At 44.1% G+C, this 26,717-nt stretch overlaps 1 protein-coding gene across 2 annotated transcripts; it reads left to right on the top strand.

Moving 5' to 3' along the window:
• On the top strand, window positions 1-26,717 carry capn7 (calpain 7). Of its 2 annotated transcripts, XM_083760879.1 has the most exons (21): window positions 1-343; window positions 1,437-1,548; window positions 2,877-3,034; window positions 4,806-4,873; window positions 5,005-5,235; window positions 5,639-5,725; window positions 6,295-6,421; window positions 6,874-6,959; window positions 7,448-7,541; window positions 7,989-8,135; window positions 8,923-9,029; window positions 9,209-9,329; window positions 17,561-17,705; window positions 17,947-18,046; window positions 18,324-18,459; window positions 19,588-19,663; window positions 20,043-20,188; window positions 22,110-22,172; window positions 22,709-22,839; window positions 23,868-23,960; window positions 24,303-26,717. In XM_083760879.1, exons 1-21 carry the CDS (start codon window positions 242-244, stop codon window positions 24,445-24,447), a joined length of 2,475 nt encoding a protein of 824 aa, XP_083617005.1. In that variant the 5' UTR covers window positions 1-241; the 3' UTR covers window positions 24,448-26,717. The 2 variants fall into 2 exon arrangements, with proteins under 2 accessions (XP_083617005.1, XP_083617006.1); XM_083760880.1 differs by lacking the exon at window positions 1-343 and having other exon boundaries at window positions 1,435-1,548; window positions 2,882-3,034.

Genomic DNA, 26,717 nt, shown 5'->3' with positions numbered 1-26,717 from the left:
GGAAGCAACATGGTTGTAAACACCAGCACCACTCTGTCAAACGTTAGCACGAATGTGATTTTCCCAGCGGATAATTGAGTATTTAAGGGCCGCATGAACCACTGTAATATCTAAGATGATTTTTAAACCTGTAAATGATTGGTGTCCTCAGTTTATATAAAAACGTACTGCCGTTAGCTTGTTAGCCAGTTAGCCTATTTGCTAACTTAATCCTGCTGTCACTCAGTGAAGTTGTTTCACTATGGATTGCACGGCGTTGGAGCTTGATGCCGTCAAGTTTGCTAAAACGGCTGTCACCTGTGACCAGAATGGAAAATATAACGAAGCTGTCTTTTATTATAAGGTAAGCAAGCGGCTAAGGTTTGTTCCTACAGACGGATTCAACATAATTAAACCAGCCTATACTCGTCAGCATTATTTATGATTTTGTAGTCAGATATTTTCATTTTTAAGTAATGTTCTTCTATTTTTCTACTCACACACTAGATATAGTCCTTAAAATGACACTACTCCTTTTGCAACCAGATCTTATTTTAATGTTTAGGACACAATTAAAATGTTGTGTGTAATGTGTGTTTTTAGATATTTTAGTTATGACGTCATGTTCATGACCAAAATCTGTCATGAAAATGTGGTCTCATCTAATTTATTTCCTGGACTACAGGAGTCACACCTCCACCACAGCCTCCCCCCATAGAGTTATAAATAATAGAGACGGCACCGGAGTTACCCTCCCATCCACGTGCATGGAGTTGCTCACCCAGTGCATGAGGCGTTTTCAGCCCTTCTTCTGGGTTGTAAAAGTGGTGGGCTCCACCCATTTTGGCCATAAATGCACCCGCAGGTCATATGTTTTCCCCTATGGTTTTCCCCCAAGATTAGCTTGCTCCTCCCTAAGGAGAGGGAGGAGCATAATAATCATAATACAACGTAGTGTTCAATCAATGATTCAATCAAAGCAAACGGCACAAACAATATTAGTTTGCCTATTCTATAAAAATATAACTTACAAGTTAGTTACAAGGCTGCATTCTGTCACGTGTGCCAAGCTGTCATTCTCTTGTATTATACCGTAACCGTACTTCTATTATTTACCAGGACAGACAAGTAACCTCGCGTCTCAGACTCAGAGGACACTCTTGTGAGACCATGGGGCGGGCAGTGCGCCATTTCCGAACACGCCCCATGCGGGCAATACGGGCAGTGGCGTTACCATGTCTGCTCGGACGTAGAATAGAATCACGCAACTCGCATACACCCACATTGAGTTTTCCATCCACCCACATTCCTCCTCGTTTTTCCCCCCAGGCATCAACTCACCCAACTCACTGGTTTTCCATCAGTAAATGTGAGGTATGTTATTCAAATTTTTAAAATGTTACACTATGGCATAATGAAACTATTGTTTTCTCTCGGGTGCTTTGTCCTTGTTGTAGGAGGCAGCCCAAGCCCTGATCTATGCAGGCATGGCAGGGTCCAAGCTGGAGGCCATTCAGGATAAGGTGACAGAGTATCTGGATAGAGTACAAGCCTTAGTCCATAATGTTGGTGAGTTGATGAGAAAAGACACAATTGGGTTCTAGTTTTTGACTTTCCAATCTAACTGCAATGGCCTTAAACTTTAACCAACTTATACTCCTGTGAGGGGTTAGGTGTTCTGTTCAGTGTCTTGCTCAAGGATTTATGTTGATGTTCAGCAATGTTGATGATGAACAAGTAGCTGTTGTGGGAAGCAAAGCCGTTTAGTTACATCTCTCTAAACACCAGGCTACCCCTACTGTAACCTTTAATATATTGCTAAATCTGAAAGACCAAGGCAAATTCTCATTTTGTCCTGAGTCATTCTTTCCATAATTTCTGGGGCAGAGCACACAAAGTGTGTGTGTGTGTGTGTGTGTGTGTGTGTGTGTGTGTGTGTGTGTGTGTGTGTGTGTGTGTGTGTGTGTGTGTGTGTGTGTGTGTGTGTGAGAGAGAAAGAAAAAACTTTAAAATGTTACATTTTATTTTACATTGTACGCATGGAGATACTATTCTGGCATCTTAACCCATTTAGACAGTTTTCTGAAAAACCTGTTTCTATGTCGTTCTCAAACATTTTCATGTCAAGGACCCCCAAAACTTATATGTAATTAGCCACCGACCCCCATCTGAAAATATGTTGTTCCAGGGACCCCCCAGAAGCAATGACTTGAGTTAAAAACGTTTTCACGATTTTTCAACAATAGCAGATCTACAAGCTTGTAGCGCGGCATTCTTCTGTGCCGCGCTATGAGCTTGTAGATCTGCTATTTTTCAATAGCTAAAGTATAACATAATGCTTAAAACACCAAAAGGGATTCCCGTCCTGAACGGGTTAAATCATGATGTCCTATTCCTTGCCTTGTGTCCCCAGTCCCAGTCCAGGCACAGAGCAGTGATCCACTGAATGTCCTATTCCTTGCCTTGTGTCCCCAGTCCAGGCACAGAGCAGTGATCCACTGAATGTCCTATTCCTTGTCTTGTGTCCCCAGTCCAGGCACAGAGCAGTGATCCACTGAATGTCCTATTCCTTGTCTTGTGTCCCCAGTCCCAGTCCAGGCACAGAGCAGTGATCCACTGAATGTCCTATTCCTTGTCTTGTGTCCCCAGTCCCAGTCCAGGCACAGAGCAGTGATCCACTGAATGTCCTATTCCTTGTCTTGTGTCCCCAGTCCCAGTCCAGGCACAGAGCAGTGATCCACTGAATGTCCTATTCCTTGCCTTGTGTCCCCAGTCCAGGCACAGAGCAGTGATCCACTGAATGTCCTATTCCTTGTCTTGTGTCCCCACTCCCAGTCCAGGCACAGAGCAGTGATCCACTGAATGTCCTATTCCTTGCCTTGTGTCCCCACTCCCAGTCCAGGCACAGAGCAGTGATCCACTGAAGTCGCGGCAGCAGGTGGACTTGGAGCGAGCCCACTTCCTGGTCACCCAGGCCTTCGATGAGGATGAGAAGGGAAACGGTGACGAAGCCATTGAGCTCTACATGCAGGCTGTGGAACTGTGCATCAAGACGGTAGGTGTTGCTCAGGAAAGGAAAACCAGACAAAAGTTAGTTTGGGTTTTGAGTAATCTCCTCTCAATGTCCTCTTATTATTGATCCATGGCTGATGGCTTGGCATGGACTAAATGTGCAGGTTCGAAGAGCATTGCCTTCCTCTAACTTTGGGCCGCCTCAGCTCCACAAGGGGGGGGATTCAGATTTTACAGAGGCCGGTAGCATAGGAGCAAAAATAATTTAGTCCCTTGTTTGTGCCGAATCTGGGTTGTACATGGTTTGTTGTACTCCCTCTGGTGTTGTGGGTGTGGACTTCGTTTACATTAAGGAAGTATTTACAAATGACTCTTTACAGTAAATGGACAGGTATCAGTCAAAAGGGAGACATCGAAGAGGAAGGATGGATGGGGAGGCATCACATTCCCGTATATGGGCTTAATATCCCTGATGATGTCATAGTGATGTCACGATACCTAGGCACAATATATGGGGGCTTTCCCCATTTATGGGGATGATGATGTCATAATCATGTCACAAGACCTGGGCACAATATGGGGGTTTTCCCCATGTATGGGGATTTTAATTTCATCCCTGATGATGTCATTGTGATGTCACTCGAGACCTGGACACAATATTGTGAGTAACGATTGTCAGTGACAGATTGAGTGACGTGACGTGAGTGACATGACAAAAACGCAAGGTTTCATAGTTATCTGCGACCTTTGGTCGCAACAAGGCTCCAAACTTCCCAAAACTAACTGGTCAGGCTACTACGTAGGCTCACTCCTAGAACCCACCTCACCCCTGCCCATTTTGATAGGCTGGAATGGCTTAAGGCTCATACATAGTCTGGATTTACGGTGGTGGGGTGACCACCGAACTACAACATGACGTCACGAGCCGCGGTGAAGAGCAAACCACCGCCACCGCTCCAGCCCTTCTCTCTGTTTTTACTCACCACCGCTCAACGTTATTTCAGCTCCGGTGGTCAGCTCACCACCGGAGCGGTGGTCACCTCACCACCGAAAATCCAGACTATGAATAGGCCTTTAGGGTTGACCACAGTACAGCATCTAGCAATGGGCCTGGGATTTGCTACACCACCAAGATACATGGTGTACCAACAAACCATGTGCAACCCAGATTCGCCTCAAACAAGGGATTCAATTAATTTCCCTCCTATGCCACTAAAATGGAACGCCCTACAAGAGCCATTAAGAAATGTGAAACCCTTCACCCTGCACTCAGAGATGGCTGCAATTCGAAACTTTTTCCCCCATACTGTATTAAATGTCATTCACTTTTTTCATATGATGATTTGCTGTTCATAGTGTGTATTTGTACGTCGTTAAATGTTCTGATGAATTGAAAATGGAGGACCCTGATGTGAACAAGTCTTAGTGCTTTTCATGGTTTTGTCCTCAAAGTAGCAGTATTTGTATTGACTTGTAGTCCAGTAAACTAATAATTTGACCTCAAACTAATTGCAAAAAAACTTGTGTTATAATGCCAGGGCAGGGAAAATAAATGTAATGGAATTTCTTGAGTAAAGGAGTGTTGTATGCCAGTGTGTATGGAAATGTTGATGGGTAGAACCTTATTTTACTCTGTGTGAACAAGTTGAACTAGTCCACATACAAGAGACTATCCCTGTTCTCAAGTCTCTCTTGCTTTTGTGTGGTTTTTTTTGTACGGTTTCATTTTTCTTTTTCCCTTTCATGTTTCTCCCCAATCTCTCTCATACTGTAGATAGAATATACTCTGTTCTCATTGTTTGTATTTCCAACAGTCCAATGAGACATCAGACCAAGCATTGCAGGTCAAATTGAAGCAATTGGCTCGCCAGGCTTTAGACCGGTAAGACTTTTAATCATCTGTTTCCAGTAATGGTATTTATTATATTTAATCAAGTTGTCAACGTCCAACAACTGCAATTTGTCAAATATACCAGACACTAATAAACAACCACTTCCATTTTATTCTCTCAGAGCGGAAGGGCTCAAAGACTCCCTTTCCAAATCGGCTCAAGCCCAGCCTCAGGACAGACCGGGACTATCTGGCCCCAAGCCCAGCAGTGCACCTTCTGGTGGTCCGGTTCGTCAGTTTTTCCCCCTTGGGCCAGAGTTTACCCTTAATGATCGGCCCCAGCCGGTCCGGGCAGTCCAGTCCAGCGAGCCTCAGGGCCAGCGGTACACCTCAGAGGAGATTGAGGTGCTCAGGTAAGCAGACTGGTGTCAGCAATATGTTCAACACAGAAACACAATTGTCTTGGCCAGAATGGAAAATGTAATGTCATTTTTAATGAAATTGAATTTGGCAAAACATAGTAGAAATAATTTTATTTGATGCTGATATACATGTTACAAAATATTTCATAGAGCTGTAGACCCATGGTCAACATAAACTGTACTTGTTTATGATGAATAACGTTGAGCCAACAGTTCTTGAAGGGTTTATTTTCCAGCCGTTAATTGACATCTGGAATTGTGTGTATTATTGAAAAATGTCTGTCCCTTCAAGAATACTTAAGATACACATACCATCATAAGAAAGTACATGGTTTCATATTCTACTACAGCAAGGCCTGAGATCAAATAAAACCTTCTCATCCTTCACTTTTAGGAGCACATCTACAATCAACAGCATAGCCTTTGTTCCCTTTATGAGTGTGGACCTGAAGGAGAGATTTGCCTTCCCTGTCCCTTTCTCGTAAGTCGACTTTGGGCGGTTTACCATTGTATGACAGTATTTTGTTAAGTGATACTTGACTTCATATGTGCAATCTCATATCACACATAATGGGATACATTAATTGCTTTGATTTCAAAGCAACAAGAAAAATATATTCTACATTGTGTTGCTGTGCATTTATAACATTATTATTAGACAATGTTTCAACATCAAGTACCCTGAATACTGAAGGTTTAAAGGGATACTTTGACATTATGAATTTCTATTGTTCTTATCGGACATTGCTTTTCTCTTTTATTGTCCACAAAATGTTCGTTAGCATTGTTATCCTCCTTTTCTGAAACACTGGACACTTGGCTAAACTTGATTTGCAGCTATGGTAAAATCTAGGAACATAAATGACTACATGCTGTATGATCATCACATGCATCGCCACTATTTATGGGCAATTTTTTTATGATTGTAATAAATTACTATGTGATGGTAATAGATTGTGTGATAAATTGTGCCCACTAGGTTTCAAACTACACCAATTAAACACAACCGATTGTTGTCTATGTACTGTATGTGCATGTTCCCTTGAACAGAGACAAAATGGGCAAGCTGGCGCTATCACCCAAGCAGAAAGCTATCTTCTCCCGCTGGGTCCGGCCAGACGAGATCTGCAATAACCCCACCATGATCCTGTCTGTGTCTAGCTTCAGCATCAAACAGGTTGGATTATTAATTAGAACTCTGACACAGCAGTAGTATCTGTTATGTTATATAGGCCTGCCCCTGGAGGCATACCAATGGTTATGAGGATCATCACATCATGTAATAGGAATTAATGGCAACAAGGACAGATTGTAAGATTATATACATGAAACAAATAATATTGCCTGTTGCTATTCAATTTATACTATAAAATAGGAAACGGTCAGGAAGAGGTTGTACATCAAGTAATCAAGTATAATTATGTTGCCCTGATTAATTTGGTTTTGTCTTCTCAAGCAGTGATGATGATGATGATGATGAATCCTGAATAAAACAGAACATTCTCCGTGAAATGTTATGAGCAAACTCAGCCACCAGATGGCATCACATCATATAATTATTGTATTGAGTAGGAAAAGGCTTTTTGAAAGTGTTAACAGGTGTACGTGATTTGTTCTGTATATTTTCAGACGGTGGTGTCTGACTGTTCGTTTGTGGCTTCATTAGCCATCAGTGCAGCCTATGAGCGGCGTTACAACAAGAAGCTTATCACCAGGTACATGCATGGCCCCCATTGGCCCCAGCACTACCATAGAAATAATGCTTATCACCAGGTACATGGCCCCTGCACTACCATAGAAATAATGCTTATCACCAGGTACATGGCCCCAGCACTACCATAGAAATAATGCTTATCACCAGGTACATGGCCCCTGCACTACCATAGAAATAATGCTTATCACCAGGTACATGGCCCCTGCACTACCATAGAAATAATGCTTATCACCAGGGACATGGCCCCAGCACTACCATAGAAATAATGCTTATCACCAGGTACATGGCCCCAGCACTACCATAGAAATAATGCTTATCACCAGGTACATGGCCCCAGCACTACCATAGAAATAATGCTTATCACCAGGTACATGGCCCCAGCACTACCACAGAAATAATGGAAATCAGAATTACTCAGCATCAGTAAATATTCATATTCATCACTGAAACATTTGTGTGTGTGACTGTGTGTGTGAATGTTTCTTGCAGCATCATCTACCCTCAGAACCGCAGAGGGCAACCAGAGTATAACCCTTGTGGGAAGTATATGGTTAAACTTCATATCAACGGCGTTCCCAGGAAGGTGAGAGGGAGCTAGAAACGGGTTGGATATAATTGGCATCCCCACTTAATCTAGTGTTCTCAAATGGTCATTTGGCCGGTATCATTTAGAGATGGATGACACAGCAAATTAATTGTACAGTGACAGTGTGTGCTAGACTTATTTGGTGATTAGATTTCGATCCATCGATTGAGCTGGTGAAAATCCAATATAGATTGAAACGTTGTCATATGTGATAAATAAAGAAGTCTAAATTAGTAGTAGTACTAGTACCTATAACTAGATAAGTGCGTTCTACTTCTAAATGATGAGAACAGGTGCTCTTATTCGTGGCGAGTATGAAAATGTAACAACTGTGGGAGTTCCATTAACTGTTTACACAGTGAGATGATCCTTATCTACATTTTATGACCGCCATCTCCGGTGCTTACCAGAACCCACCAGAATTTGTGTCCCCCTTCCTTGTAGGTGATCATAGACGATTACCTGCCTGTGGATCGCAACGGGGAGCTGCTGTGTTCCTACTCCAGCAACAGGAATGAGCTGTGGGTGTCTCTCATTGAGAAGGCCTACATGAAGGTCATGGGAGGCTACGACTTCCCTGGATCCAACTCGGTGCGTTGCAGATGTTTGAGTGTTTATACTTGGTGATTGTGAAAAAATATTGTGGTTATATTTTATTCTGCTGCTTTGTAAGATTGGATACCGGAGAACTCGGCAGTTTAATTGAATTGAGTGGGAGAGAGAGAGAGAGGATAGTTGTTTAGAGTTTACACTAGATGAAGTAGGAATGCTAAAGTTTAAACACCAAAGTACCGAAACAATGTAATTCGTTAGTAAACAATATCCTGAATTGGTAGGCCTACTATCATTGGTATTCACATACTCAACTTTTTATCATTATCTAGCTGACCATATAATTGCACAAAATAATTTGATGACTTTGGAAATGAACTATAACATCTGTGGGTTTGACATACTAGACAACATGTTAGATGAAGACATTGATGAAGAGTTTTCGCTGCGGCGAATTTGTAAACTGGCAAGTTCTCCGGATACCGTAAAATTGCTTATGCACGGTAATAGGCGTTTGTTCAGCAACAACCACAATGTATTTTGTAACATTTTCAGTTACATCACTGACTGTTTATTCATTGCTGTTTTCACCAGTGTTTTTTTTTTTTTTTAAGATATTTTTTTGCGGCTTACGCCTTTATTGATTTTTTAAGGAAACGGGAGAGAGATGGGGGGATGACATGCGGTAAAGGCCGTGTCAGGTCCGGGAGTCGAACCCGCGGCACACCGCGACTGGATCACCAGTCCGGTGCCCAGACCGTTACGCTACGGCCTGGGCCTGTTTTCACCAGTGTTGTCCATATGTTTTCCTTCATATGTCTAATAGAACATTGATCTCCACGCGCTCACTGGTTGGATCCCTGAACGCATCGCTATGCACTCAGACAATCAGTCCTTCAGCAAGGATGACAGCTTCCGCATGCTGTACCAGAGGTGAGTGAGCTTTGCATGCACGTATGCAGCTACAGTATTATTTATCTCTTCTTTTTGCAAGTAGTTTTCCATGAGCCTGTTTCATCTGGCAGAGGTGCAGCCTTGTCCAACAGTTAGACAGAAAGACAAGGGGAGATTTAGGCCTGTCTCTTTCTCTCCAATCTCCCTCTCCCACCCAGGTTTCATCGCGGTGATGTCCTCGTCACCACAGCGACAGGGGTGATGACAGAGGAGGAGGGGGAGAGGTGGGGCCTGGTGCCCACACATGCCTATGCTGTCCTTGATATCCGGGACCACAAGGTTAGCATGCTAGCACTAACCACTTATGTCTGCAGTACAAGGTTAGGATATTAGTGTTATTATGAGTCTGTCCTCGTATATATTTGACATGCTTGCGCTCCATCATTCTGCTGTTCTCACAGCTATAACTAATTTGATAAACATGCTCATTAATTCCGTTGAATGTCAAAAGATAATAATGGGATTGATGGACATAGCTTTAATGTCTTTAAACAGGTACAGTAACCATAATTATCATTGATGATTCTTGGCTTGTCTCTCTTAAATGGCATTCATAGTAAATGGTGCATTTATATAGCGCCTTGGATAAAGGCGCTATATAAATGCACCATTTACTAAAATGAAATGCACAATAATTTTAAAGCGCCTTGGATAAAGGCGCTTTAAAATGATTGTGCATTTCATTCACCCATTCACAAGAAAAAAATAAGAAAAAAAATAGGAAAAGAATAAGAAAAAAATAGGAAAAAAATAGAAATAATTGAGATTTGAGATTTGTTCGATTTTAATTTGTGAGATTTGTTCGATTTGTCACACGTTACCGCAGTGAGATTTGTTTGATTTGAGATTTGTTCGATTTGAGATTTGTTCGATTTGAGATTTTGTTCGATTTGAGGATTTGTGAGATTTTAATTTGTGAGATTTGTGAGATTTGTCACACACGTTCGACGTTCGATGTTCGATTTGAGATTTGTTCGATTTGAGATTTGTTCGATTTGAGATTTGTTCGATTTGAGATTTTGTTCGATTTGAGATTTGTTCGATTTGTCACACACATTACCGCAGTGAGATTTGTTCGATTTGTAATAAATAATAAGAAATGAGAAATAATAAGAAATGAGAAATGAGAAATAATAATAAGGAAAAAAAAGGAAAAATAATAAGAAATGAGAAAAATAGGAAAAATAATAAGAAATGAGAAATAACAAGAAATGAGAAATAATAAGAAATTAGAAATAATAAAATGAGAAATGAGAAATAATAAGAAATGAGAAATGATAAGAAATAAGAAAAATAAAATAGGAATGGTGTTTTCTGTAGCTGAAAACAGTGTTTTAAGGATGGTGGTGTGTTTTCTGTAGCTAAAACAGTGTTTTAAGGATGGTGGTGTGTTTTCTGTAGCTAAAAACAGTGTTTTTAAGGATGGTGGTGTGTTTTCTGTAGCTAAAAACAGTGTTTTAAGGATGGTGGTGTGTTTTCTGTGGCTAAAAACAGTGTTTTTAAGGATGGTGGTGTGTTTTCTGTAGCTAAAACAGTGTTTTAAGGATGGTGGTGTGTTTTCTGTAGCTAAAACGATAGTTACGTATGTAACTACGGTTCTATGAGTCCTGAATGACCGCCAGAGGCGGTGCTTTAAGCACTGAATACGTCCCTTCGCGCATGCGCAGTCGAGTATTTTATACCAACAATGTCGGTTGACCCTGTGATGACCCGGAGTCGTCTATAACTTCCGGCAGTCATCCGGGGCTCAGTCCCTACAGAATCTTCTCGCGAGAACACGAGGATTCTGAGTGACAAGAGTGCCTCTGGCGGTCATTCAGGACTCATAGAACCGTAGTTACATACGTAACTATCGTTCTATTTCGTCCCTGCTGACCGCCAGAGGCGGTGCTTTAAGCACTGAATGACTTATACCAGCCAAGTCACGAGGAATCCTGATTACAGACCTCAAAGGGTAGAACCGGAGGATTCGGGGAAGAGGGCCACGTCCACTGGGTGGGGAGTGGCAACATTCACCCTGTAGTACCTTGAGAAAGTGCCTGCCGAAGCCCATGAGGCGGCGGCACAAATGTCCTCCAAGGGCACCCCTCTCATGGCAGCCCATGATGTGGAAATGCTCCTTGTAGAGTGGCACCGTACCCCTGATGGTACGGGGAGGTTACTTGCCTCATAGGCGTGGCTGATTGTGTCTACAATCCAGTGGGACAGGCGCTGCTTGGAGAGAGCGCCGCCTTTGTTCACACCACTATGGCAAAAGAACAGCTGCTCTGCTCGCCTGATGCGTGCAGTAGCTTCAATGTAGGCTCTCAGGGCCCGGACTGGGCACAACAGCTCCAGTTTGTCTGTCAGCTCCCCAGGTGGGGGGTTGAATCGAGCCAGCCTGATAGGCCGGTTGAGGTGAGCCTGCGACAGCACCTTCGGGAGGAATGCTATGTTTGGCCACAGCGTGACCCCCGAGCCGTCTGCGTTCCACCTCAGACATGATTCGCTGACTGACAGAGCGTGCAGTTCACTGACGCGCTTTGCCGATGTAATGGCCAGGAGAAGGGCTGTCTTGTATGACACCCACTTCAGCTCTGCCTGTGCCAAGGGTTCGAAGGTAGGCCCGCACAGGGCGTCCAGTACCCGGTTAAGGTCCCATGAGTATGAGAATGTGTGCTATAGAGCGGAGCGCACCACTTGCCGCTCCAGCACATTGCCGTGTTCGGCCCAGTAGACTGGCATAAACTTCATTGGTTTGTTGGGTCCCATCAGATTCAAGACATGTCGACACCCGTCTGTCTTGCGTCACGAGGAAGTATGTAGATCGGACTTCCCTTAGTGTGACTGAGGATATACAGCCTCTGTTGCGCCCTTGGGCAGGAGGACACATCACTCCTGGTCTGATAGTAGGGCTCTCGTCATGTTGCTGATAATGGCCATTTTGACCCGCCGGATATGGGGGGCTGGCGTCAGAAGGCACTGCACAGCCCGGAAAGTCACAGTCACAGTCAGGTCCCTGCGTGGGACGCCAGGGAACACGCTGGCCTCTAGTGTGGGCCGGCGGTGATACGCGAGCTCCGAGGGCAGTCAAGATGATTTCATCAATGTTGGAGCTCGGCCCTTTGGGAGGCGGGATGTGTCGTAGGCCTGCAAGCTGCAGCCTGGTCTTCCCCCCCTGGATGGTTCGCTCCGGCGATTCTCGCCCGGCTGAACCACCTAGTGCTCCTGGCTCCTCAGGGAGACTACGGAGAGTTGGCCTAGGCTCATCAGTCAAGCTTGACTGTGAAAACCCGACTTGGCGACGGGCTAGAGATACGATGGACATCAGCCGCCCACGCTCTGAGGACATGACGCCAATGCCTCCAGTGACACACCAAAGGTGACTGAGCCAGTATTAACGTTGCCACTATTAAGTGTGAACGGGAGGCCCCAGTGAGCAGGTTGTCTGTGCTCCTGCACTGGGGTCGAGGTCACCTAGCGTTCTGCCGCCGGGCCTCGTTGGGGAACACAATGAGGGATGCAATGACAGGCTTGGTGGCTGGCATGTAACCCAGGCCAGCCCTTATCGCCTTGTGCGTTCAAATCTATTAAAGTGTCACGTCGCAACGGGTTGTCTCAGGACACTTTTCCCAATCAGGGCAGGGCTGCCAGGATTTCACCATCGGTATAGAGATGGGAGAGGGCCCTGATCGTTCGCCCGGCAGGCCTGTAGCTGTCTCAGGTACAGGCGTGGGGGACGGCGAAGACAGCAAGAAGAAGGCGCTTGGAGGAGCCGACTGCCTGCTTTAGTATGCGTTCCACGGCTATGCGCATGAGCTGAGAAGTGGGAGGCCGGCTCTGATGCCTGGGAGGCACCGCCTTCTGCATCTTCCTCATAGTCATGGAAGTGCGTAGCTTAAGCTGTCGGGGAGAGCACATCAACCTCGAGTCAGTTGTGGCATCGGAGAGGTAGGCGCTTCGGCACCCTCCGAGGTGCCTAGGTGTTATCTGAAGTGAGCATGGCCCTCATGCGGGCCAACTCCGCAGATAGCTGAGCCCTCTCGGATCTGCTGTAGTCAGCGGTCAGACCTTTTCCTCCTGGCACACGGGGCAGGACCAAGGTCGGCTCACGGCTGAAGGAGAGCTTCACACGAGGTACAAAAGTGGGAGCTCTCCATTGTGGTGGCACCGGTTACTCTGGACCGGCCGGTGCACACAAGTCCCAACTAGCCCAGGGCGCGGACGCTACTGGTTGCTAGGTGTTGGCCATATGCTTGAGGGAGCGCATACGCTGTCTGTACCAGCAGAGGCTTTCGAGGTACGAAAGTGGGTGCTCTCCGTTGTGGTGGCACCGGTTCCTTTGGACCGGCCGGTGCACACCAGTCCCAACTAGCCCAGGGTGCGGACGCTACTGGTTTGCTAGGTGTTGGCCATATGCTGCAGGGAGGGGGCGCGTACGCTGCCTGTGCCAGCAGAGGCTTTAACTTAGATCGGCATATAATGACTTAATCGAAAAACTGAGTGCTGCTATACCTGCCGCAGCATGTGAATATGCATTTACGTTTATGCAAATGCTCATTGCAGCACTTTGAGATTCAACCAGATGTAAAGTGCATCATAGAAACAGCACACAAACGTTGCTGTTAGATAGACTGTGCGACCTGCATGGTCGCGGTGGGGGAGGGGAGCTTTACGCTACCTGTACCCCCGGCGGAGGCTTACTTATAATTTATGATAATAAAGTAGCCTTCAGTCAAGGTTTGGACGCTGCTATGTAGCAGCTGTAGTGTTTCCTATGTGACCGTTTATCACGGCACTATGACGCTTATCCAAACTCCAGTGCATTATTATTTATGTTTGCTAGTCCAGAGCGAAACAAAAGACACTTCCAATACACTAGTCACGTGTGCACTACTACGCATTCATGCTGGGAGGAGGGAGCGCTACCGCTGCCTACCCCAGCCAGGTTCGGTTAAATAAACCGACACAAGCTAGTTTTGGAGAAAAGGCTACAACCGATAGCTCCACCGATAGGGGCCACCTGCTGAAGGAAGGGAGCGCGTACGCTGCCTGTATCAGCTGCAGCTAATGAACATAACAAGCTATACACCAATAGCTGTTAATAAATGCTTGAGCTAACAAACGATTAGTAGTAAGTAACATCAAGCTGGCCGTATGCTGGAGGAGCGGAGCGCATACGCTGCCTGCCCTGTACCAGCTGGGCCAACAAACAGTAAGGCAAGCTATATACAGATAGCTTTTTATCTTCAATAGTATAATAAGCGCTTGGGCTACAACTACAGGTAGCAGCGCCAGTTAGAGAGCTATGCTGGAGACCAGCTAGGCTACTAAAAAACAAGACAAACTATAGCCTGTTCATAAACAGCTTTAACTTTAAGCTACTGGTAGCAGCTGTGAGCTACGCTGTCAGCAGCGCCAGATACTCTGTGCTGGGGACCAGCTGGGCTAATAGGACCTACAGGTACCCAGGGGCACTAATCCGACCTGTGGGAACAAACCAGGTTGCACCCACTGTATATGCAAAAAACTGTTAATGGAGCTTTGAGCTCCAGACATACTGGTAGCAGCTTCAGCTAGGCCCACTACTGGGGGCCAGCTGGGTTAACAACCAGACAGGCTATGTACACCAGTAGCTGTTAATACTATTTTGCTACAAACTATACTGGTAGCAACATCAATACCCTGGGAGGACGCAGGAAGCTGCTCCTGTCCCGGGCTGATAATAACAACAACAATACAGCTATTCGCAAAAGCAGTTAAGCTTGAATGCTGCCAATATCGGTATATGGCTTTGGCCAGCAAGGCTCTTGCCATCACCAGCAGGGGCTAAACAAAGCTTAAAAAGTAGCGTGTTTAACAAACGAAGGTAATATGACAGTGTTCTTATCCTTCGGCAAGTCTTATAGTCGCTTATAATAAGCGCTAGCGTTCACAGTCGAACAGACCTCGTATGCAGAGCAGGGAGGCGGCGCGAACGCAGCCTTTACCCACACACAGGAGGTTATGCCATGATAAGTATATGATATCATATGAACGTCTGTTTAGCGGGGATAGCGCCGCTTTAAACGATAACGTACCTTCTGTCCGGGGAGGGTTTTGTTAGCCTTCATTACCGGCGAGAGAGATTGGACGCTCCTGCGTCCACGTGACATGGGTTGTCACCGAGTGCCTCCCTCAGATGTTGGGGGCCAAGGCACCCAGGGCAGAGGTCATGCCCATCCTCTGGCCGCAGAGGAGCCTGGCAGGAGGTGCACAGGTGGTGGCGGGGTTCGTCCATTGGAAACCCGCAGATGTAGCCCAGAGCGCGGACGCTAGTGGTCGCTAGGGGTGGAGCCGTAAACTGGTAGGAAGGGAGCGCGGACGCTGCCTGTGCCAGTAGAGGCTACTGTAGCTGCTAAAGGCCGCTTAGCTGGAGGGAGGGGGCGCGCACGCCGCCTATGCCAGGTAAGGGGTGCTCTAGCAGAGACCAGTATATATGATATATATATAATGATATAGTTATATATATATAATTTCAGAAAAACCAACCTATAAAGTGGCAATGGCTCTGTGCCGAAATTAAAGTACACTATTTGAGAACAAGTGACTAAATCAGTCAAGCCAATTCATATAACCGGGGTTACTGACGTAACCTCGCGGTGGTGCTATATAGCTGGCCAGTGCCAGCAAAGACTCATTCAGAGAGGCAGAGTAATATAGCAGTAAATAAGTACACTTATAAGTAGTATAAGTATAAGTATAAGTAGTATAAGTATAAGTAGTAAGCAAATAATAATAGCGTCGACTCACGTGCTGGGAGCGGGTAGCGCTAACGCTTGCCGTCACCAGCACTGCGGCGCAGCCTTCGTGGGAAAACAAGACAGCGTAAGCTGTCAAAGAGAACGAGCTATCCGTTCAACTTTGACGGGTGCTAAACGGGACGCTCAGGTCGCCGTTTGTAGCACGCGGCGGTGCTATATAGCTGGCCAGTGCCAGCAAAGACTCGCTCAGAGAGGCAGAGTAATATAGCAGTAGATAAGTACACTTATAAGTATAAGTAGTATAAGTATAAGTAGTATAGGTAAGTAGTAAACAAATAATACTAGCGTCGACTCACGTGCTGGGAGCGGGTAGTGCTAACGCTTGCCGTCACCAGCACTGCGGCGCAGCCTTCGTGGTAAAACAAGACAGCGTAAGCTGTCAAAGAGAACGAGCTATCCGTTCAACTTTGACGGGTGCTAAAACGGGACGCTCAGGTCGCCGTTTGTAGCACGCAGCCACGCAACCGTGTGTGTTGCAGGGAAGCAGCGCGCACGCAGCCTATGCGAACAGGGGTTGTCTGCTTACCTTGTTCCCACGGGGAAAGAAGACGATGTGAAGCCCAGCTCCACTCGAAAACGATACAATAATAGTAGTATTAAGTCGCAGTCCCTGGAGGGCGAACGCACGCGTCACAGCTCCGACCAACAATGGTCGCGGGACTACCGGCGACTTAGTAGTAGCAAAGCAATAGTTCTGTTATCGTGCAGTTTAATTCTGCTGTAGAACTCTGTACAGTGTACAACTTGCGCAAGCGAGAAGAAATTAGGGACTGAGCCCCGGATGACTGCCGGAAGTTATAGACGACTCCGGGTCATCACGGGGTCAACCGACATTGTTGGTATAAAATACTCGACTGCGCATGCGCGAAGGGACGTATTCAGTGCTTAAAGCACCGCCTCTGGCGGTCAGCAGGGACGAAATAGAAACAGTGTTTTAAGGATGGTGGTGTGTTTTCTGTGGCTAAAAACAGTGTTTTTAAGGATGGTGGTGTGTTTTCTGTGGCTAAAAACAGTGTTTTTAAGGATGGTGGTGTTTTCTGTGGCTAAAAACAGTGTTTTAAGGATGGTGGTGTGTTTTCTGTAGCTAACAACAGTGTTTTAAGGATGGTGGTGTGTTTTCTGTAGCTAACAACAGTGTTTTAAGGATGGTGGTGTGTTTTCTGTAGCTAATAATTATGCAGCCGTGCCTGGAATAGAACCTGTATGGCTGTATCTTCCTCTCTTTGTGTTGTAGGGGATGCGTTTCCTTCAGCTAAATGAATAGAACCTGTATCTTCCTCTCTTTGTGTTGTAGGGGATGTGTTTCCTTCAGCTAAATGAATAGAACCTGTATCTTCCTCTCTTTGTGTTGTAGGGGATGTGTTTCCTTCAGCTAAATGAATAGAACCGTATGGCTGTATCTTCCTCTCTTTGTGTTGTAGGGGATGCGTTTCCTTCAGCTAAATGAATAGAACTGGTATCTTCCTCTCTTTGTGTTGTAGGGGATGCGTTTCCTTCAGCTAAATGAATAGAACCTTATGGCTGTATCTTCCTCTCTTTGTGTTGTAGGGGATGCGTTTCCTTCAGCTAAATGAATAGAACCTGTATCTTCCTCTCTTTGTGTTGTAGGGGATGCGTTTCCTTCAGCTAAATGAATAGAACCTGTATCTTCCTCTCTTTGTGTTGTAGGGGATGCGTTTCCTTCAGCTAAATGAATAGAACCGGTATCTTCCTCTCTTTGTGTTGTAGGGGATGCGTTTCCTTCAGCTGAAAAACCCATGGAGCCATCTGCGATGGAAGGGACGATTCAGTGAGAGAGACGAGAAGAGCTGGACTCCTGAACTCCTCAAGTACCTCAACTTTGATCCCAAGACCGCACAGAAATTCGATAATGGTATACGTGAACACTTCTGTGCCATTTTGGGAAACTTCTTCAGCATCTATTAATTATTGACGGACCAGTTCCTAAGTGATAGCAGCGGCTAAGAACAGAAATGGCTTGTTAAACCCCAGACAAATAAAATCACAGTTTTGTACGAATAATTGCCTTATAATTATTGGCAGTATGACATGGGAGCAAAATGGCCACTGTGAGAATATGGTCGTCAGTAAATAAACTAGCATTTCCTCTTCAGGTGTGTTCTGGATAACCTGGGAGGACCTGTGTCAATATTACGACGTCATCTACCTGAGCTGGAATCCTAGCCTGTTCAGAGAGTCCTCTTGCATTCATAGGTGTGTACTGTTTACAGTATAATCATATATGTGGTGTTAGTGCAAATTGTCTTTTGAAACTAAACCTCATTCAAAACCAGGTGGGTAATGACGCACGTGTGTTCCTTAATATTTGTGTGTCACTGGCACTGCTCAAAACGGGCAATGTCTAAAAAAATGAGACATTGATAAGAACCCTAAGCTTGTTACCTTAGCTTATGACAGTATGACAATATCATGAATATGAATGCACCCATTTTCTCAAGTGTTTGTGTGTCTATCGTTGGGTTGTGTGCAGTAGCTGGGATGGGAAGCAGGGTCCAGTTAAGGATGCTTACAGCTTGGCCAACAACCCCCAGTTCAGACTGGAGGTCCAGTGTCCAGCAGGGGGCGCAGCTGTGTGGGTGCTGCTTACCAGACACATCACTGATAAGGTGAGCTTTACCAAGTAGCACAATATGTCCAAAATTACCCCTTTTTTACTATTGTTATTGTTAAAGCTGCTATAAGCAATAATATGTCCAAACTTTTTTTTGTACTCAACAATGTTAGTCTCTGTGACACATCTAGGGGCCGCAATCTGCATTCAAAGATTTTCCTAGAAGCTTTGTCATTGGTCGATTTGCCTGTCTACTTCCTAAATTTGGTCAAGGACTGTCTAAAGAGGACAAGAAGCGAAGACCGTACGGGCGACGCCATGTTGCTCACATGGTGCTCCATGGAAGGAAAGAAACATGCGCAGTTGCAGACCAAGGAAGCTAACGCGGAAGTGTTGGCTGCATAAAGCCCATTGCGCATGTTTCTTTCCTTCCATGGAGCACCATGTGAGCAACATGGCGGCGCACGTACGTTCTTCGCTTCCTGTCCTCTTTATACAGTCCTTGAATTTGGTTAGTCATTGCGACCAGGTTTTTTTTTCGACCAATGACAAAGCTTCTAGGAACATCTTTGAATGCAGATTGCGGCCCCTAGATGCATTTTTTGGGAGCATTCTACCCATTGTTGGCTTTCTGAAAAAGAAAAAAAAACTACAACATTAATATATATATATATATATATATATATATATATTAAAATGTTGACATATTATTGCTTATAGCAGCTTTAAGTCATTTTAATGTTTATTTTATTTGAAATTTATTTGAAATATCCCCTTAAGTGGGACACTCTTGTATGGTGAAGAAGAACAAACCTTAAAAGTTTGAATATGGAGATAGGAGGTTTCTGTCCGACAGCATTTCCTAGTGAGGTATACTAGCAGCATGGCTAACATCGTCACATCATAAAGGCTAATCGCCCATAATGTCCAGTGAAAGTTTAGAGATATGGAAAAAAAACAACTGTTTTAAATGGAGCTAAATCGATCATGTTTTATCTGCACTGATCGGTAGACAGGAAGTGGATGCGACAACACACACTAGTATGACATCATAACATCCAGTCGCAGATTTTTGGCTCTTCAAAATAAGGGTTGAACATCCTGGCAATATAATGATAATTAAATAATGCTGGCGGGAAATGTAATGATAACTGGTATTTTATTTTTTATTTTCTTTACCCAGGACGACTTTGCACAAAATCGGGAGTTCATCACCCTTGTTGTTTACAAGACAGATGGGAAGAAAGTTTACTACCCTGGTAAGTTACGTCTCCTCTGATATGGGTTTAAGCAGACGTTGTCGCCTGTATCAACGACGGGTCTGCTCCAGGTCTGATCAAGAGGGGTGCAACAACGCAAGTGTAAAAAAAGAAGCTAAACAGAATCCAAGTCTGGTGAGTTGCGTGCATGTGCACGAAACAAGCACGCGCGTGACAATTTCACGGACCACGCCTACGTAAATATGCTTGCGTTGTTGCCCCTCAACTTTTCCGCACGTACAGAAATCAAATGCAGGTCTCATTGAAAATGAACTATAGGTGCGTTAAATCACTGCCTGTTTGAAAGGACCTTTATGTGTTAAATGTCTCATGAACTTTTCTTCTATCCTGCCTGACAGCATCTTGTGTGTCTCCTCAGCTGATCCTCCTCCCTACATCGACGGTATTCGTATCAACAGTCCCCACTACCTGACCAAGATGAAGCTGACCAGTGCAGGGACGCACACCTTCACTCTGGTAGTGTCCCAGTATGAGAAGCAAAATACCATCAACTACACACTCCGGGTGAGACAGTACACACACACACACACACACACACACACTGTATACATCATGTGTACATTATGCACACTTCATTTACATCATACAGAAGCAACAGTTACTCTTAAGTAACTGTTATTCCTGCTGAACAACAAGCACACCAAGTAAACAGCAGGAGTCGCTAGATAACGCGTCAAGGACACCATCCGGCATCCACTGTCAGCTTCCCTCCCTCAAACACTATTCGTTGTGGTGGCTGTAGCACCTGGCCCAACCGGAGGCACCGTTGCCAGGCAGCAAACCCAGGTCTCTGCAGTAATGGACAAGGATTTACACCACCTGGACACCACCATATGTTTTTGGGGGGGTCGAAAATCTATGTTGGGAATAATTTGAATGGAAAGTGAATCGACTCCTGACACAACAATACTCCTGTCAGTCGCATAGTATGCACACACACACACACACACACACACACACACACACACATGAAAGGCCATCTTTGTGTCAGGGTTGAAGTCCCTGGAGTGCAGAATGCAGGATGAGATCTAAGCTACGTTTGATGCAGTGACTGAGTTATACATTAATGCTTTGCTTGGGCTATACTTGGGTCCCAAGTTGGTATGTGTGCATGTGTGATGGGTGCACACATTAGTGAGAGTGAGAAAGCGTGTCTGTGCAATGGTGAGTGCATGCATGAGCGTGTTTTTTAAAGATTATGCTAGTAGCGACTTAGTTAAACACACAATTTTAGCAACACTGTACCTATAAAGTTGCTGTTTTGTCTAGGGATGCAACAGGTAATCAAACTAATCGATTTGACTGATGCTAAAAATGTTTTTGCGCAACACTGGGCTTAAAGGAGAATTCCATGCTAGAATGCTTTCTTACCTTTCTTACCTTTCTTTGTAGTCGTTACATCCCCACCAAAGGGGTCCAGGTGTTTTTTTGTGCAAAAACTCCTACCATAAGCGCTCAATGAATTGCATTGAATTGAATGGGAATTTAATGGGGCTATGGGGTGTTGTGCTAATTTGCTTATTTCCATCGAAATAAGTAGTAAACTGTGCCGCTTGGGATATTATTTACATTATGAAGAGAGGATGGCGATGGAAATAAGTGAATTAGCACAACACCCCATAGCCCCATTCAATTCCCATTCAATTCAATGCAATTCATTTAAGGCTTATGGTAGGGGAAATAGCCAATAAGGAGCTTTTGCACAAAATAACACCTGGACCTCTTTGTTGGGGACGTAACAACTACAAATAAAGGGAAGAAAGCCTTTTAGCATGGAATTCTCCTTTAAACTAAAGAAAGTGGTACTCGATGGAGTACTCAATTTAATCGATTATAATATGGTAAATATCAATTTTTCTGCGTTAATTTTACAAAAATACAATTTTTTTTAAATAGTGGTTCTCCATAATTCGATTATTAAAAACAAAATAAACAAATCAACGGAATAAACACTAAGTAATAGTTGCAGGCAACTCTAGGTTTGTCTTTGTGTGTGTGCATGCCTTTTTTGCATAAATTGAGGAGCGAACACTGGGACGTTATCCTAACCTGACTCACTGACTGACTGAAGGTTAAACATTTAATGGTTGAAAAAACAGTGTTAGGAATTCAGTGTAGTATATAAATACAGTATCTTTACACAGTGACATACAGTCTAGAAATGCACGATTGTGTGTGGCAGATTACATCTACAAATGCACGATTGTGTGTGACAATGTACTATACTGAGGGAGAAGTGCCGATGCATGGTAAGACAGCATTCTCTCCTGTCTTCAGTGTCTTGTCCTTCAGCCTCTGCACCCGTCAGCTCACTTTTCACTTCCCTGCAGACAGATGTTGCACAACATGAAAACAAATCATGTTAAAGAATAGATAAGCGATATACATATTTCTATGTATTGAATGATATTTATTTTCTTTGCAGGTGTACTCTGGATGTAAGTTCACCTTCTCCAAGATTCCAACACCCTTCACAAACATAAAAAGGGTACGTAGTTCACACACTATAACACTGAGGTCATAATGTTATAGATGTAGATCTGCTGTATTTGCAACCAAGTGTAAAATCAGACATCACGACGACATCAAGGTCATAGAATAGAATATGCACATGAGCTGATTTGGAAAGTAAGAAAAATAATTAACCCACACACACGTCTGCTCCAATGTAATTTCATTACGTTTCGAGCCAAGGATCTTCATCGGGTCAAACTGGTGTATGTGTTTCAATGGCCCAGATAGCAAATATCCCTTTATGTGACTGCTGGTGATGTTTTTTTCTTATCCCCGAGTCATCTAGGTTTCTCAGTCCCTATTTCACCCCTGGTTTTGTCTTTCCCTCTCCCTCCCAGCGTTCGTTCACTTCTCTCAAGGTACCCTTGAGAGTGAGACGCTTAAGCCAGCAGTAGCAGACTGGGGTTAAATTAAGCGGAAAGTGGCAGTGCTGAAAAGCAATGAGCATTCTCTTCCAATCCTGTCCCTGGCTTCTGAACTTCTCTCTCTCTCTCTCTCTCTGTTCCTCAGATCAATGGCCAGTGGAAGGGGGCCAGTGCAGGAGGCTGTGGCAACTACAAGGACTCCTACAAGCACAACCCCATCTATCAATTTAATCTGGAACGACCAGGGCCCTTGCTTATTGAGCTCAGAGGGTCCAGGTAAGCCTCATCTGAGACCCATGTAATGTGGGCAACACATCACAATAATATGTGTGACTGATATGGTAGCGAATAGTGATTTGTGATATTGATTTATGATATAAAACACACATTTTAAGTCTTCATTAATACATATACAGTAGTATGTAATGTGGTCAGAAACAGCTTTGGGGAAATTATGCGGGAGAAGTGATAGTGTGTACAGTTCTTTAGATTGACCTGGAGCTTATTCCATTCTTTGATGACTTTAAACCTGATTGTGTAAAGGAAGAGTGTCCCTTTTGAGGAAAACATTGACGCTCTGTTCATTTGTTCAATAGGATATATTTTCACGTAAAGCTAGCATCCCTATTCTATAGGGGGTGAACATTGGGTGGAAATAGCAGTAGGGTGAACTGGGGGTAGTATAGAGCCGGTTCTCTGCCAGTGTCTTTAACAGACTAGAGTGGAACTCCTTTGCTGCCCTACTGTACATGCTAGACAGCAAGAAAATATTATTAGTATTCTTCCAGTTTATTCTACAACAAGAGTTGCAAGTCTTTGGAACATTAAAAAGGGATTAAAACAATCAATTAATTAGAGTACCTCTCCTCAGCCCACATTGTAATTGGCTACTAATAACATAGTCTCTCTCTCACATGTACGCAGACACACACACACACACACACACACACACACACACACACACACACACACACACACACACAGGATGACTGGGATCACTGCAGTGTCTCTTTTCTGATATAATCGCACTAATCTGATAAATATTCTGTTCTGATCTGTCACACGCTATTCACAGTGGAGCCCCTACCCACACTTACATCTCCCTCTCAGTATATGTATGTTTCAGATATTTAGCTGACACTCTTATTCATAGTGGAAGAATACATTTGTCTCACACTGGCTGGGTTGCAATAGTTGTTGATTTTGACCTGTACCAGAGTGAGGAGTTTAAGGCATATAAATGCTTTATATGAAAACTATTATCTACTCCTAAACATGAATTCTGTTTGTGTGTCTTTCTGCAGGCAGTACAGTGTTGGCTTTGAGATGGTGACTGTGTCCATGGTGGGGGATCCAGGCGCAGCAGGCTTCCAGAAGAAGACCAGTGGAGATTACAGGTAGGTCAGGGGGTTATGGGAAGTCACCATAAGCATGACATGCATCATATAGTTCACGAGAAACTGTTTTTCTTTATCCCTGGCATGCTGTAGTGTTGTTATCACATGCCCTAGGTCATGTGTTTTGTGCCTTAACATGTGCATTGACTTGTTTTCACAGTATTAGATTAGATCAAACTGGTGAAGTTACACTGCACGTGTTCAGCAATAGTTTATTTTGGTGTGTGGTCACGGAAACTGAGGTGCGATCTATATCTCCTCAGTCCCTGAAGGAAGAAATAACATCTTGTTTGTTTACAGTGTTTTCCAACACGTGCTCTCTCTCTCCCTCTATCTTTGCAGGTGTGGTTTCTCCTACATGGAGGCAGACCATATGCCAGCAGGCATTTACAACGTCATCCCCACCACCTTTCTACCCAAACAGGAAGGACCCTTCTTCTTGGACTTTGGCAGTGCCACACCCCTCAAAGTCTCCCAGCTGCAGTGAGGGGAGATCTGTATGAAGGAGGATTCGGCAGGGTTTTGAAATGCACAGCAGCAGAGACATCAAGTGGCATTAAAGGATATTCTCAAGCCATACATTGGATGTGGTCCATGTGGAGGCCCGAAGAACAGCCACAAGATGTTGGATTCAGCCATTCTCCCCCAGCATCTCCCCAACTACATTCTGTGCACCTGAATCGGTTGCAGTGGATCGGTTTAAGCCTCAAAGTTGTTTTAGAACTGATGGTTCAAAGACTTTTCAATAATGGATTATTAAATGCATTGAAATAAGAACAGAATAGTTTGTAATATAATCAAGGCTTTAGGCCGGTGGAGGCATGGAAAGGTAAATAAAGCTTCTTGACAAAGTAATGATGAAGAGTGGTCACAGAAGGCCACGGCCAAAGTCTTTGCCCTAGTAACATACAGTAGTCATCTATCGGTATTCAGAAATACATGCTGACAATGATATCCAGCCAATAATATAGGCATAATTAATCTCATGGCCACAACAAATGACAAATTATATCCATGAAATGATATTGTCTTCTATTTGACAATGTCATGTCGTATCAGGTGTCTAGCAGGTGTGTCTTTAGAGCAGAAAAGAAAATATATTGATGGTCAGTGTAACACTGAATCACTCTGATTGTAGGGAAACTTCAATGCTTTGTCTCACGCCACTTTGACCGGTTGATAGGAGTTTTCTGGTTCTTTACTCAAACAAACATCAAGCTGTTAAAGTGTTTACATTTGTGAGCATTTTTTGGAGCATTTTCAAGATTTGGAAGTAAAATACCGGCATTTCAATACAAGGACATACAGTACAATACAACAGTTTTACCACCGTGACCTTACGATGTATACAGGTATAACATAGGAAGGTCAGTAGATGAACAAAAATTCTTAAAATGTATATAAACTACAAATCAGAGGCTTCAGCTGAGTTCTCTATTATGCACCTGTTACCAAATGTGTGGAGTTAAGGACTTCTTCTGTGTTGTCTGTTGAAAGCCACCAGCATCTGTAGCTAGTGGATAGAAACACAAGGTACTGTCATAGAGATATAATATATCTAGAGTGCGGTCGAGGAGCGACAGCCCCGCCCCCGCTATTCATTTCAATGGAAGTTACTCAGTGGTGTTTTGAAGCACCCAGAAGAACCTGAACGGTCTACTTCCGCATTTTTTCGTTTTGCCAACCAACATTTGGTTGGCAAAATGTGGTGCTAACGAGCGCTTAATGTTAAACCCCAGCTGCGTAGGGTTTACTTGTGCTATATGCACGGGCCAGTCTACAGTGCCAACTTTGACCAGTAGGCTTGGCGGCTTCACCGTTGGCCAGCCGCTCTGGGGGCTTGGGTACAGTATGCCAGGTTTCTACTCAGGAGCAGCACATGTGCAACAACACAGGGATCCAGTGTGGAAGCAGATTGATGTCCTTATTCTGTGAGTGGGCTTTCTAGCTGCATACAGAATAGCAGCCTGACTTTGACAGAGAGGCTTCTCACTCGAGAATTGTGTGTGTGTGTGTGTGTGTGTGTGTGTGTGGGGGGGGGGGGTGTAACCATGTATTGCCAATCCTGTTCACCTTTTTCCCGGGTGGTACTTATTTATTTAATTTTTATCCCAAAGACAATAACAATTTCTATGATATGAAAAGCAGGTGACATTGCTCATTCACAGCACATAACTGCTGTGTAATCAATCTGTCTTTAGGGCCCTATAAACTCTACTCTAGCTATATATTAGCTAGTACAAATCAGCACACCTGGTTTACCGTAATTTGCAGCACATCAACTATAAGTTGAAGCTGAATAATGGACATACCAGTCAACATACTGCAGTGCTGTACTGCTGTTGATGCTATGAAGCTGTTTTGTTCACAAAGCATACTGTATGAACACTTAAAGCAATATGTCAATAGAGCATTTTACTTGCATCCATATCTAAATTATATTAGAATGCGATTCCATTGATGTCAGCCCTGAGAATACTCAGTCACCTGCTTTTCATTTAACCACTTTCAACATGGCGTCCCCATTTTGGCAATTGGCCTATTATGTCAAAAGAAATTACTCAATTTAGCCTATATGTTAATGTCGGCACCTACAAACAAATAATGTAAAATTATATTGTTATTTTCTGGTGCCATGGGGACACCCGGGACAGTTGTACTTGTTTAGTAATAGAGAAAAGTATTTGATAATAGGCCAAAGCACCATTGTAAATGTCCCACCGAAGTGAATGTCACTTTAAATAAAAAATAATGCCA

Source organism: Protomyctophum parallelum (assembly GCF_964188405.1).
Source record: "Protomyctophum parallelum genome assembly, chromosome: 3".
In the NCBI taxonomy this organism is placed as follows: Eukaryota; Metazoa; Chordata; class Actinopteri; order Myctophiformes; family Myctophidae; genus Protomyctophum; species Protomyctophum parallelum.
Note: the sequence above shows the minus strand (reverse complement) of the source record. Positions and strands in the feature narration are given on the sequence as shown.